General features: G+C 41.2%; 1 protein-coding gene across 22 annotated transcripts in view; it reads right to left on the reverse strand.

Annotated features, from left to right (window-relative positions):
* CCDC88A (coiled-coil domain containing 88A) overlaps nucleotides 1-13,254 on the reverse strand; it is a 67,580-nt gene that overhangs the window by 11,295 nt on the left and 43,031 nt on the right. For 8 of the 22 annotated variants that reach the window (XM_072927356.1, XM_072927355.1, XM_030268728.4 and 5 more), the window contains 12 exons: nucleotides 11,192-11,469; nucleotides 10,894-11,037; nucleotides 10,170-10,356; nucleotides 9,644-9,789; nucleotides 8,881-8,973; nucleotides 8,482-8,696; nucleotides 3,639-3,722; nucleotides 2,404-2,607; nucleotides 2,046-2,117; nucleotides 1,407-1,493; nucleotides 1,220-1,276; nucleotides 995-1,075 (listed from right to left, as the gene is read on the reverse strand). In XM_072927356.1, coding sequence (XP_072783457.1) covers nucleotides 995-1,075; nucleotides 1,220-1,276; nucleotides 1,407-1,493; nucleotides 2,046-2,117; nucleotides 2,404-2,607; nucleotides 3,639-3,722; nucleotides 8,482-8,696; nucleotides 8,881-8,973; nucleotides 9,644-9,789; nucleotides 10,170-10,356; nucleotides 10,894-11,037; nucleotides 11,192-11,469 — 1,648 coding nt within the window. The remainder of the gene's footprint in view (nucleotides 1-994; nucleotides 1,076-1,219; nucleotides 1,277-1,406; nucleotides 1,494-2,045; nucleotides 2,118-2,403; nucleotides 2,608-3,638; nucleotides 3,723-8,481; nucleotides 8,697-8,880; nucleotides 8,974-9,643; nucleotides 9,790-10,169; nucleotides 10,357-10,893; nucleotides 11,038-11,191; nucleotides 11,470-13,254) is intronic. The other 14 variants (XM_072927363.1, XM_072927360.1, XM_072927361.1 and 11 more) reach the window with 6 other exon arrangements.

Below are 13,254 nucleotides of genomic sequence, written 5' to 3' on the forward strand. Positions count from 1 at the left end.
ATAAAATTACAGTCCCTTGACTTATATTTTGCAGCTCTTCAAACGTGGCATGATTTTTTTAAAATAAAAACTACCTTTCACTTATAATCTGGGTCTCCACCTACATAATAATATATTCCAAGAGGTTGAAGAGACAACTCCATTCTTGTTCAGCATCACTGAGAGGCACAGGGTAATTAAATGTTAAAGAAAATACGAAGGATTGAGTGGAAAGAAAATATTTTCTCCAACAAGAACTACTCAGGAATGCTGCTTCTCCAAAAACTCCTGCTGTTACTCCTAGTTTGTTACAACTGAGACCTGAAGGAAGCACATGGTGTTAGATGCAAAATAAATTTCACAACACCAGTTCATTTTATTTGTCAGGAACTATGCATTGCTTAAAAAATACTGATGGATAATCAAGTATTTCCAGCTTCATGTCACTCCCAAGAAATGAAATTAAGTTTGAACCAAGAGAAATCGTTTACGGCGGAAATGCCTATACAGACAATGCCTAATAAATTTTAGAGAATACTGATAAATCCAGGGATGGTAATAATCTATTAAAACCAAAATATAAAGGCCTTCTAGTAGGAATCACATGTGCCATTTTGTGCAGTTGTACAGCACACAGCTCACAGCAGCAGTGCAGTGTAGGAGGATGCTTGGAGGAAGAAAAAAGGTAGCAACTTCTCAACTTAAAAAGCTTTTAAAGTAATTTGGCCGGGGGGGGGGGGGGAAATTCTTGTTTTGTAACAATGTTATCCAAGTTAGGTTTGGTTTAAAATAGTTGGTAACTTAAATACTAACACCACAGTTGTAACATTCACTAAAACCATAAAATACCTGTGTTTCTAATCTGGGGAATGAAGGCTGTGAAACACTCAAGGAAACACAGGCTGTGCCGTGCAGTGGGAGTTTTTTGGTTGAGGGGGTTTTTGAATCTCTACAGATGATCTTACAGAGAAAAGAATGGAAATGAAGCATGGATGTGAATTCAGCCCCAGCATACCTTTGACTTCATGGAGTGAAGCATTGTTATTGCTATTGCTAGTGGATGTCCTGCCACTATCAAGGCTGGCTGGTCTGGAAGCTAAACAGAAAATGAGGAGACAGCATGATGAACAACGTTTTAGCAGAGGACACGGCACCTTCACATTCTGCTGACAGAATGCTCAGAGGATCATGCACGACCTCCCAGGCTGAACATGCCCATGGGAATAAAGTGGTTTCTTACAGATCAGAAAGCGAAGGAATTTCCAGGCGGTCCAAGAGGACACTTTGGAAAATGGCACTACAGGAATAGCGAGGTACAGAGGAGAGGAAAAGAGAAAGAGTCTAGTTTAGAATTGAAACTGAGTGCTCAGTGGGGAGACAGGGCTCAGACAGGGGCATGCAGGGGCTGCTGTGGTCAGGTCACTTACAACAGATCTGACAGGGAACCCTGCACAGGGCTGGAATGCCACGGACAGGAGGAGCAAGAGCATCTGCACAGATAAAGTCCTGTACTCCTAAGCCAATACAAGGGAAATGCACTGTTAGTAGCCTCAAAAATGTTTTCTGCTTGTATTCATTGTAAATGTTTATAGTACAGTTAAAACTTCATTTCTATTAATAGCCTATTTTTCACTTCAAAGCTTTGCTTGAAGGAACAATTAATGAACTTATAAACTACAGCACATGGCTAATTTGGGGTTCACTGAACGATGAACACTGAAAACTCATGCCAGATTTGGACTTGATTTTTTAAGATGGAAATACTAACTTCCTTTATTTACTATTAACTCCAAATGGAAGTTAAAACATTTTCCCACTAAAAGGGAAAATGTTTTGATCCTGTTCAGATGCACTTCACAAATACTTTCTACCAGAGATACAGAACATCTGTCTGATGTAGTAGTTAAGAGAGAAAGGAAAATCTGAAGAAATGATACAATACATTGGAGAGATGAAAATCAGAGAGAGCATGCTCATTGCAATGATGCCATTCACTGTATTTTCACAAATTCACTAACATTCACATCATATATCCTTAATTCATTTAATTAAAGCTCACATCTTACCATGAACTCTTGATCCTGTACTAGAATCATCACTAATACCTTGTGGACTTACATCTTCAAAGGATGTGGTATCTACACACAGAGACATAAAAGAAGATGTAAAATAAAATAAAGCAGAAAGATTATTAAAGTACTAATCATTGGTAAAATGGTAAAAATTAAAATATTTTTCAAAGCAATCCATTTTTACTTAGGAAGCATTCTGTAGGAAAAACCTTGAAACATTTTATAACTGCAGTTATTAAACCAGTTCATTATCTTAGCACTGCAACTCAATTATTAAGATTGAAAAACTTAAAACAAAATCAAACTAATATTTACATAGTTACATCATGGTGCAAAAAACTTCTACCTATACCTTTATTATTTAGCAACTGCTTGGATCTGAAGCCTGTGGAGGAGTTGACAGTGGCAAAGTTGATAGCTGTAGTAGAGAAGGCCATAGCTCCCAATTCCTTCCTCCTTTTACCCGTGGATATATCATCAGGACCCTCCAGATGCTCAGAACTACCTGTCCATTGTCCTCCTGCCAGGACCATGGACTGCACCAGGTCATTCATGGCTGGGATGCAAATGAAAGCAAATGATCAGTGTGGGCAATGAACCTGCTCCGGTTGTTAATTGCATTGCATTGCAAAGGTCGGACAGTTTTCTAAGCATTAAAGCGTCCGCAGCCGGCAGGAGCAAATCACAGCCCGGGTATCGCATGCAACAGGCTCGGCAGGAGGGAGGGGCTCAGGCTCCTGAGCCCAGGGAGGTGCTCAAAACGGCTTTGTCAGGGATCGCCATGCGCCAGGTGCTGTTAAGAGGCTCTGCCAGCTGCTTGCCGTGAGAAAATGGGATGAGTGGGGACAAAACGGGCACGGGTGCTCATACAATGGAGTGCCGGCGCTGACACGGGATCCTTGTACAGTGCAGGTTACTGCAGGCACACTGGGGTTTACAGAGCAACAGAGAGAGGATCTGAAAAATACCACATCTGATGATATTCACCTTTACTTCCCCAAACTCGAGAAAACTGTTTACCCCTCATTAGAAAATAAAACGAAACAAAAGAAATCAATGCAGCATTCTGGCAACGAGAACCGATGAACACTCGCAGAGTGACACACCACCAGAGAGCCTTGCACAATCTCCTACACTTGCTTTAAACAAAAAAAAAAAAAAATTACAGTGACTTCTTAACAAAAGGCTTATGAAACGTGTCATTTAAAACTATTCCTGTTAACACAGTGCACTGTAAATTCATATACACATGGGGCCATGTGTATATAGACAGCTATGTATACAAATATATGCAGTCACAAGGCACTGAATAAATTATTATGCACGTGCATGGGAACATGTGGCTGTGTGTGTGCACAGCCGCAGACATAAAGTATTCAGTGCCAAAGTTTGGTTTTTTTTTTTTAAAAAAAAGGGGGGGGGTGAAAAGTAAAAAGAAAAAGCTCCAGCTCCTTGTACTGTAGCAGGACTTGCACATTGCAAAAGAGGAGGAAAAATAGAGCGCAGTCCAGGGAGAGGTTAGTGAAAAATTAGTAACGGAAGCCAGTGTAGCCATTGAGAAGAAGCTGAACTGTCATAAAGTCTTACACATGGAGCGACGGTAGAAGGCCTTCATTTTGTCTTTTTCCTTCGGTCTGTTCCTCAAAAAGGGCAGTCTTTTCAGTGCACCCACTTTTATGTCATAGCATGAGGAAAAACGGAAACAGGGAAATGAAAGAAAAAAAGGGAGAAGAACAGATGGAAGTTAAATGTTGAAACTAAGGACAGAAATGAATGTCTTGAGTTTAAGCTAGGTATGCTATGCTAAAAGCTATCATTCTCCTGCTTCTGGATGATAATGAAATATAAAAGTACACTGAAACAGGAAAACTGCACTAGAAAAACTTCCACAGATAACTCAGAAATGCACTGAAAATTACAGTGCAGAGGGTAATACAATTTGAAGCTCTTGAGAAAATAAATGTAACTTCCTTGCAGGTGATTACAGGAATTGACCACTATGTAATTTTTACTGTGAAAAACAGCATATTTTTGAACATAAAGAAAAATGTGAAGCAAGAAAAGCTGAAAATGAAAGCAACTCTAAGTACAATTTCTATGTTAAAATATGTTCACATTGTTATTTTTGGGGGTTAATAATTTCTGTAATGCTTTGCCTGCAAGTCTAAGAGGACACAGTCTATTATGAGTCTTCAGTTCTTCCATTCTGTGCTCAGTAAAAACTTTGGTCATCTACTGTCTCACAGAAAACCTGCAAAGGCCTTCTGATCAAATATAATTTGTGGGCAGTATTTCGGTAAAATCAATCTGCTTCAAATGTGCAAATATTTTAGCTGAAAAAACACCAAAGGAAAAAAAAAAACAAAACAGCAGAAGAAAATCCAAATGTGAGTGTTGCTGTAAAATTGTGGGAGGGCCCAAGGAAAACCGAGTTAACTTCTACCAGGAGAATTACAGAGTTAAAATTACAAATAGTATTAAAAGAGGGAGGAGGGGGAAGTCACAAGTTAATCTTGTCCTTGGAGTCAGGAACTCTGCATTAGGAACTGCTGACCTGCCTTGGGTAAGTCTGGGGGCCGATGCCAGGCACAGGAGCCACCATGGAAAGATCCAGAAGGGGACACAGGATGGAATTCCCCAAAGTGGTGATTTCTGCAGAGATGGCAGCAGCTCTGCTTTCTGCAGAGGTCTGTCAGACCATGCTCTGCCTGGTTTGTCTCTGCAGCACCTTTTGGCAGGTGTTCCCTGCTCCCCCAGCCTGGCACACAGCAGTTCTGTGTACAGAGCAGTGCATATATATAATATATACCATTTACAAGTGCACATGAGATACCCTAGCAATGAAATACTCCCTATTCCTCCCTCTCCAACAGCTCTTCCCATGTCTGCACCCACAGGAACAGGTTCACAAACCAATCCAGCAACAGAGGTCATTCTGTTCTATCTCTACTCTGTCATCAAGACAGCACAGGAAAAAAAAATTCCTCTGTAACTTCTGTAATCCTTTACAGACAAAATAACTCATCCTTTTGTAATCCTTTATGGAAGAAAACTGACTCCTTTCACTAAAAACTCCTTAATATTTTGAAAAAAGTTACCAAAGGATGCTCAAGAACCGTTTGAGTAATCTGTCCTTCCTGTCCATTAACACAGATCCCCTTCAATAGGGCTGATTTATGGCTCTCGGCAACTGTGCCCACCAGGAAACTCCCCTGCAACCACCGATGTCCTGCAAATCCTGCATCAAAAGGCAAAATACTTGGAGGGAAATTGTGGCAGTAATATCTGCACAGAAGTCACCTCTGAATATGTCCTGGAATAGTAATAATAATTATTAATCCTGGGATGGCTACAGCAGAAATCAACTGTTTTTTCTTTTCAGTATTCCATGAATACCTTCTTGCTTTCTGAGCTGAGAATGAATGATGAGTATTGCAGAATTCCTCAAGTGAGTAGGAAACATCCCATTTTGTAACTCTCCTATTTGCCTGGAATCCTCTGGAGAATTCTGTACTAAAATCCCGATACTCTTTCGTTATGCACAGAAGAAAATATGAAGAAGAAATCTTCAAAATGCCTTGGTATTGGAAAATGGAGCCCAGAACACTCCTTTTATTCCCTCTGTGACATGGCCTACCTGCTACTGGTGTTCCTAGTAGAGCTGACAGTTTACTAACAGCCCTAATTCCTTGGGAACTTGTTAATTTCATGGAATGGCAAAAGTGGAAGCTGGCGAAGAATATCTGTATTTCTCCACAGAAAACAAAAATCCCCTCTGCCTCCTTTGGGTGTTCTCTGGAAAAGCTCAGAATGGCCTCATCCAGAGGAAAACTCTGCACAGAGCAGGTCAGATCCATGGCACTCACCTGATCATGAGGGGTGATCAATAATACTTTGTGGGCAATACCTGGGACCAAGAAGGCTATACTTCCAGTGGGCATGGAAAGCCAAGGTGAAACCCAGCAGTCAAGAAGCACACACGTCCTGCAGGATTAACCTGTGCTGGGACAGCAAGAGCCCTCCAGGCACCCCCTTCTTCCCACAGGGATCAGGACACAGGCTCTCGCCACGCTGAGACCTCAGGTGGTGTTCTCCGAGAACAGGGTAACCTGATTTTTGTGCCAAGATCACCTTTCCCAGGGAGAAAACAGCTCTCCTGGAAACATTTGCATGAGAAAGTGGCCTGTGTTGGAAAAACACAATCTCCATCACCACCCAGAAAAGAGGAAAAACTACAGATGTCACACACAGCAAACACTTTTGAAATCAGTATCTCTGACAGGGAATGGGGGGGTGTGAGCCCAGCGTATCCTGGAGATCTCTGTGTCAGATACTCAGTCCTCCAGCTCAGAACATTGCTGGTTTGTGCCAGGGAAGGTGACCTGCCTCCTCCTGCCCCCTCAAGGACACGCAGGACATTTCACCTCGGCAGCTCCTGCTGGAGCCAGCTCCTTCCCCAGCTGCTGGAGGTCAAGGTGGCAACAGAATCTTCCAGAGCCAGAGTTGCCTTCAGCCAGCACAGGGAGTTCCAACACCTGAGCACTGGCACAGACAGGCAGCACGCACACGTTTGTTCCCTCCTGTAGCTCCTTCAGTGAAGCTGCTACTGCCAAACTGCTTCCCATGGAAAAGAAAGGACCCCATATCCCAGGATTTAGGACTTACTGTCACTCTAGGAGCAGAAGAAGTAGACTGCAAAATGTGCACCATCACCATCATTCGTCACACTGAGATATTCTCTCTGCTTTGTGAGGCACAAACTGTCTCAGATCTGTCTCAGAGACTGTCAGAGCTGAGTTGGCACAAAACGCATCCAAATTCTCTCCAAAACTTTGGTTTCCATGGCGACATGTGTAATGGAGGAAGGTTAGGATCCGAAATTAGATCAGCCCTTCCAGTTTGTGGATAAATACACTGGGATTAAGAGGAACATGAGCAAGGTCCATGGAGTAGAAAATTAATGAGGTCTGAACAGTTTCAAACCTCTTTTGAGGCTCAGCCACTGTAAGCCATGGCTCCCCAGGAGGGTAACTGCACACTACAAGGTCCCAAGGATCATGCAAAGAAAACTGTCACAGAAAAGCCCTTCCAGAACATGACACTGCTGACATAGATGCAGATGGGCTGAACCACAGCATGCACACTCTCAGTTCCCACTGACACACATCCAGGACAGCTTCAGTCACTCCCCAGTTCCACACCACTTATGGTTTGGATGTAAAAGCAACAGTTGCTTTTTAAGAAAGTTTAGAAGTACCTGTTTGAAGTTTAACTGAAAAAGGCTGAGTTCCCCGAAGGGATAAGTTAGTAACAAAAGTGCTAAAATGTACCCTTGAACTATTTTCTTCCGTTATTAAAAAAAATACAGATCTGATTTTAACTTTTCCTGAAACAGCATTTTCTGGGATGTTTCTAACTTTGAGCTTCTTCAAGAAGCACAGAAGAAAAAAAATCCACATCATAATGGCTGTAATAATTCACAGCTGGCACAAACCCCAGACCTGCTGTCTTTTGAAACCCAAAACATTAAATTTAAAAGTAGTAGTGCAAACATTGGAAGTGACTGTTAATGTGCATGGATTCTGATGCTTTTACATGCACAGCCAAAATGCTTTTGGTGCATAGTTATTAAATAGAACCATTACACCCTGATAACTTGGCTATAACTATCTCTCAAGTCGTGAGAAACTGGGCAGCTTATGATTCATGCCGAAAGTGAAGAACAAAAAACCAATAGATAATAATAAACAGAATCTGGCCTTATATATCCTAATGGGGGCACCCTAATGGGATGGCTATCAAATCTTTCAAGGTCAGCAAATTGTACCTGGAATATTCCATCTGATCACATTTCTGCAAGTCCTCATTCTCCCTTTCAACCACCACTTCACTCCAACTTCAGGATCAGTAACAATTCCTGTACTTTTACCAGGTTGTGTTTCTACATTAACATTCCCTCTTGCATATCCAAATTCCATCGTTGGTTTTGTGAGATGCTGAGGGAACACCTTCAGAAAGAAGGTGTTTTTAGCAACTTAAGGATGTTAGTACAGCCACAGCTTGGAAAAAACTTCCAAGACAAGGGAAAGAGTCATGCTGGGACAAGAGGGAGAAACAAAAGGGTCCTTGTGGTGACACCTGACATTCTATCCCAAATTCTGCTCACCTGACCCAGTACCAGTGCCTGCTTCATCTTACCCAGGCACTGTGAGTGTACTTTAACACTTACATTTTGAGATACAGAAATGCTCAAAACTAGTTCTGCTCAAACACTTCAGGGAGTTTGCAAGAAGTTCTGTCCTTAATAAATTAATTCAGGCTTCATTCCTACAGACTTAAAAAGGATCTTTACAAATCCTCCACAACACGCAGTCTTTTCCAACATTTAGCCAAGGTTTATTCACGGAACAAAGTGGTTTGCAGTACTCACTACTACTCTTTTTGGTGCCCAGGGTCTGCCCATCCTCCAGGGAGTTGGAGCCCACAGAGGAGCTGTCCTGGCTGTCCTGGTGGGGCAGCTGCAGGAATCCCTCGCTGGACTCGGAGCGCGTGGGTGTCAGCGTTGCCGACTTGAGGCGCTCGCGGTTCCCGTCCTTCTTGGACTTGATCAGCTTCCTCATCTTCAGGGTGATCCAGTTGCCCCTTCTGTCATCAAAACCACAGCACATTCACTGCATTTGTAACACATTACTTACGCCTGCAGAGTCAACTAATTTTTATACAAGACAGACATGATTCTGATCCCATGAATGCAATGGAATCTTGATTTTCAGTGGGAACAGAATAGGTCTGCCATGCTTTAGAGCTGTGTTTTATTTTACATCAGTACCTTCTTGGTGGAGATGGCTCATAAAACTTATACTGATCCATTATCTTCTCTTCCAGTTTCTCCTTCTGCCGCCTCAATTCATTCAGTTTGTCACTGCAAACAGAAAGTAATGATAATTTCACGTCAAAAACGTATATAGGATGCGTGGGTAGCACATTCCTCAGGGAATCTGTTATCTGAGAGTTGTCACCTTTTGTGAGGAATTCTTACCTAACACTGTTTCTTATTGAAAAAGCAAGAGTTACAGCAAAAAATCAACCTTTGGCTTAACTTCATGATATAAAATGGAATAAAATTCCATTTGCCTTTTTTTACACATTCCTCCTTTTTAAATAAAGTGCTCTAACATTTAGATAAGCACATTTTCTCTTCTCTCAAGTCCACTAAAGAAGTTTAGATTACAAATCTATAAATTAATCTACAATGTATGTAGACTCACGCATGAATATTATCAATCTACAAATACAATGATTACAAATCTAAACTTTGCCAGTAGTAGAATGAGGATTATATATCAGTTTTATTCCTTATTTGCATAATCAGTAATGAACACAGTTGCACTGATCCTTTAGAACTGCAAATATAATGTTGATATTTTGAGTTATCTGTTTTACATTTATCATTGAAATTCTTATTTTAAAGAGAAACATTTCAGAAGCAGCACATGTGTAAAAGTCTATATTTAACAGAAGCTTTTTTTAAAAAATGCAGGTATTGGTGTCACTGCCCTAATCACAGTGATTTCCTGTTTTTCACAACTCACATGTACTGCCTTTGCTCTACATGGAAGAGATCCTTGCTTTCCATATTCTGCTCCAGTAAAGTTCTGTTCTGAAGCATTAAGGTCTGGATTTGATCCAGCAGGTGTCTGTTTTCCTCCTCCAGGTTTCCTTTAAGTTGGCTGAGCAGCTGTTAAAACAGAGGAAATTGCCCATGCATTTATATGTGAGTGTATTTTACACACAGATAATGAGATTATCAAGATAATTTAAGTCTACAGAGTGGTTCTTACAGTAAAATCAAACTCAAAATGAAATCACAAATCAACTGATAAAAGCCTATTTGATGCTTTAAATAATTTAAACCAGTTTCCCTAATATGAGCCTGAAATTGTGAATTGCCTGTACAGTAGGCAGATTAATAAGTCATTGGATCCACTTTTCATTATCTATAAATGACTCCATATGAAGTCATACAAAATACTCCAGCACTTCATATGCTTTTATGAACCTATAAATAAAAATATTCCAGTGATTCCAGCCATGACAAACAGCACAATTCCCACATACCTCACACTGATTATTTAGCTTTGTTGATGTAATATCCAGTTGCTGGTACTGTTCTTTGAGTTTAGAAAACTCAGCTTCCAACCGTGTTTGTTCCAGTTTGGAACTGTTCAATAATGTTTTCAGATTCTTGTGGTCAGTTTGTAGCACTTCATTCTCCCTCAGGAGCTGATTGTATGTGTGAGTGAGCCTAGGATGCAAAGACACCATCAAAGAGTGCTGGAAATGAATTTGTTACCCACACTCCCTCTGAAACATGACATTTCCAACCACTCCATAAAATACATATGCAAATTCCTTATTGTCACATACCCTAAGTTATTCCAGCCTAATTTTCCTAGGAATGTGTTCTGCCTTTGAGTCAAGCACTGCTCTCTGTATATTTAAATACAAAGCACCATCTCTACTAGACACAACTGGTTTTAAGATGCCACTTTTCAGAGTAATATAATCTTACAAAACAGCCAGGATTTCTTGCCAACACAAAACAGGAATGGCCCAAACTTTGGCAATCATGGAGGTAATAGATATCTGTTCCTGGGCTCCCTTTGTTCCTCCTGGGCCCTGCCACGCACCTTTGTCCCATGTCTCTCCTCAGCATATAATGATTACTTTTGTGGGATCATGAATATATGGAATAGCAGCGTCAGGTGTCAAAGAAATGTGAAGAACACACCATTTGTTTAGGCTGCACTGACAGATCCTCAGGTGCCAGAATTCTCTTTACCTTTCATTTTCATCCCGAAGTCTTTTATATTCTGCTGCCACAGTTTCATGCTTCTCACTTTGCTGAAGCATTTTGTCCTGCTCTGTCTTGAGAACCTTCTCCAGTTCTTCCAGCTGCACTTTCTGTTTCAGCAACTGATTGTACCTGCAAAGACAATATTCACTTCCTTTTGTGGAATGACTTAAAAAAAGAGGGGATTTTGATGAAACAGCCTCTGTGATAGTGATTTTATTCATTCTATCATTTTATTCGAGAGTGATTTCTACTGAATGGCAGACTAGTTCTCCTGAATATTTACCTATCCTCCAAGTCCTTGTGCTCCACCTCCAGGTTCTTGTGAGCAGACTTGAGGCTGCCGTGCTTGGCAATGAGGGACTCGTACTCGGTGGCCTGGCGCTCGTGCAGCAGCTCCAGGCGCTCGTGGTCCTTGAGCAGGGCCTCGTAGAGCCCCTTCAGGTCCTCGCGCTCTTTCAGCACGGCCTCGTTCTCGTTCTCCAGGGACGACTGCTGGATCAGCAGCTGCGCGTTCTGGTTCATCAGGGACGTGCTCTGTGAGTTCAGCGTGGAATTCTCAACCTGCAGCCACAAACGTTGCGCAGTCTGCGTTATTTTATCTCCCACCTAAAGATTTCTTGGGTTTAACCCTTCTCGACCTCCTGGCTGCTCCACTGACAACCTTTTTTTATACCCCAGGAGACAGCTCCAATTCAAAATGGTCCAAGACTATTTTTTAGCAGAAAGTATTGAAGCATGTTATTAAATTGACAGGAACGGATTGAATTATTATTTACCTTTCAAAATTTGTTAAAGTGTTATCTTACTGACAGGGCTATTTTCCTCTAGCACCGAGATACCTTGAAGAAATGGATCACCAGTGATCCTAATAAAAGCCAAATTTGTGACATGACTAAAATAAAAGGAACTTTCACACTGGCATGGAGATTTATTTTTTTAAAAATTCTGCACTGTCACCATAAATTCTTCATGGCATCCACACATTCCTTCACAATGAGAGTTCCAACAGGAACATCCATTTAAGAGAGAGAAGGAGATAGACAATAGAACCTGGAAGGAACTACCCACATTCTTTTCTGTGTTCTTTTGTGGAACAACACCAGTTTTCCAACACCTGTCCCAGAAGAGTATTCATGTGTATTAATACACTAAAGCCTTCAACATTAAATAGTTTTAAAAAGCTCCAATCAACCAACAACTTCACTTTTTGTGCCTCTGGAGAAATCCTTGGGTATCCTAAAGAATTGGTGCTTGTCACCTGACCTGTACCAGCTTCCTTCTCTTTCCTGTTCAAGAGACGAAAACCACAAACTACTGAGCCTTCTAATGCCCTCAGGGTATCTATTAAGAAACAAAAATTCCATCTCTTACTCCAGTTCCCACTGTTACCAGGGAACAAATCCCTTCCTGCTGGAACTGCAGTGTTCTTTGTTACAGATGAGAAAGCAGAATCTTTCACTGGAAATGAAGTAATGTCTGATGGCATGGGTGTGCTGGGAAACTTCCCAGGCTGAATCCCGAGTTTGGTTAGGTCAGAATTCCCAGTTACCCTTTCAGACATTCTTTCCCTTGACTGCTCCTTATGGGTATCAGGAGGAAAAGAATTAGCTGCCAAGGAACAATTTTGGCACAGTCCAGGTAAACTAGCAGCCCAGTCTGCACTTCAGATTTAGCCAACAGTTCATCACATTGATTTTCCTGAATATATTTTAACTTCACTTTGATTTGCAGTTCATGAAGAATTGTCTTGCCAGAGAGAAAAGGCCTGTGCTGCTGGGCATGAGGCAAAAAAGGAACTACATAGATATTCCTGGGGTTTTTTGATGAAGGGAATTACAAAGTACTCAGAGAGCTCTGAATCCCAGAAATCCCCTCTCATCTGGTTAAATGGTATACTTCCACATCATATCTACTGGGCTTTTAACAAACAGAGGTGGCACAGGGTGTGTACTAATGTCCTGTTTTACTGGAATGTTGTGCACTAATGACATTTCAATGTGGCACCAGAAAGTGCATCCATGGGAAAACAATGTTCTGCTTTCCAAGAAGAGCCAGGAGAAGACTCCAGGCATCCACCAAATGCATTATTTGTTCCATTTAAACAGTCCTTGACATCTTGACTTCCATCAGCCCTCCATCCTTTCTGACACTCTTTACTACTTCTGCGGCATTGTGTGGTTTTTATCCTCTCTTGAAGGAGTTTTGATTCTTAGAACATCAAAAGCATTAAACTGGTTAACAAGAATATTAACGTTTAAAGAAAAAAGGTACATACTTAATAACCCTATTAAACTATTAAGGGCAACATCTGAATTTTGGCCAGAAGAGCTGCAAGACTCGGGGGAT

This window comes from Taeniopygia guttata, chromosome 3, assembly GCF_048771995.1.
Source record: "Taeniopygia guttata chromosome 3, bTaeGut7.mat, whole genome shotgun sequence".
NCBI lineage: Eukaryota > Metazoa > Chordata > Aves > Passeriformes > Estrildidae > Taeniopygia > Taeniopygia guttata.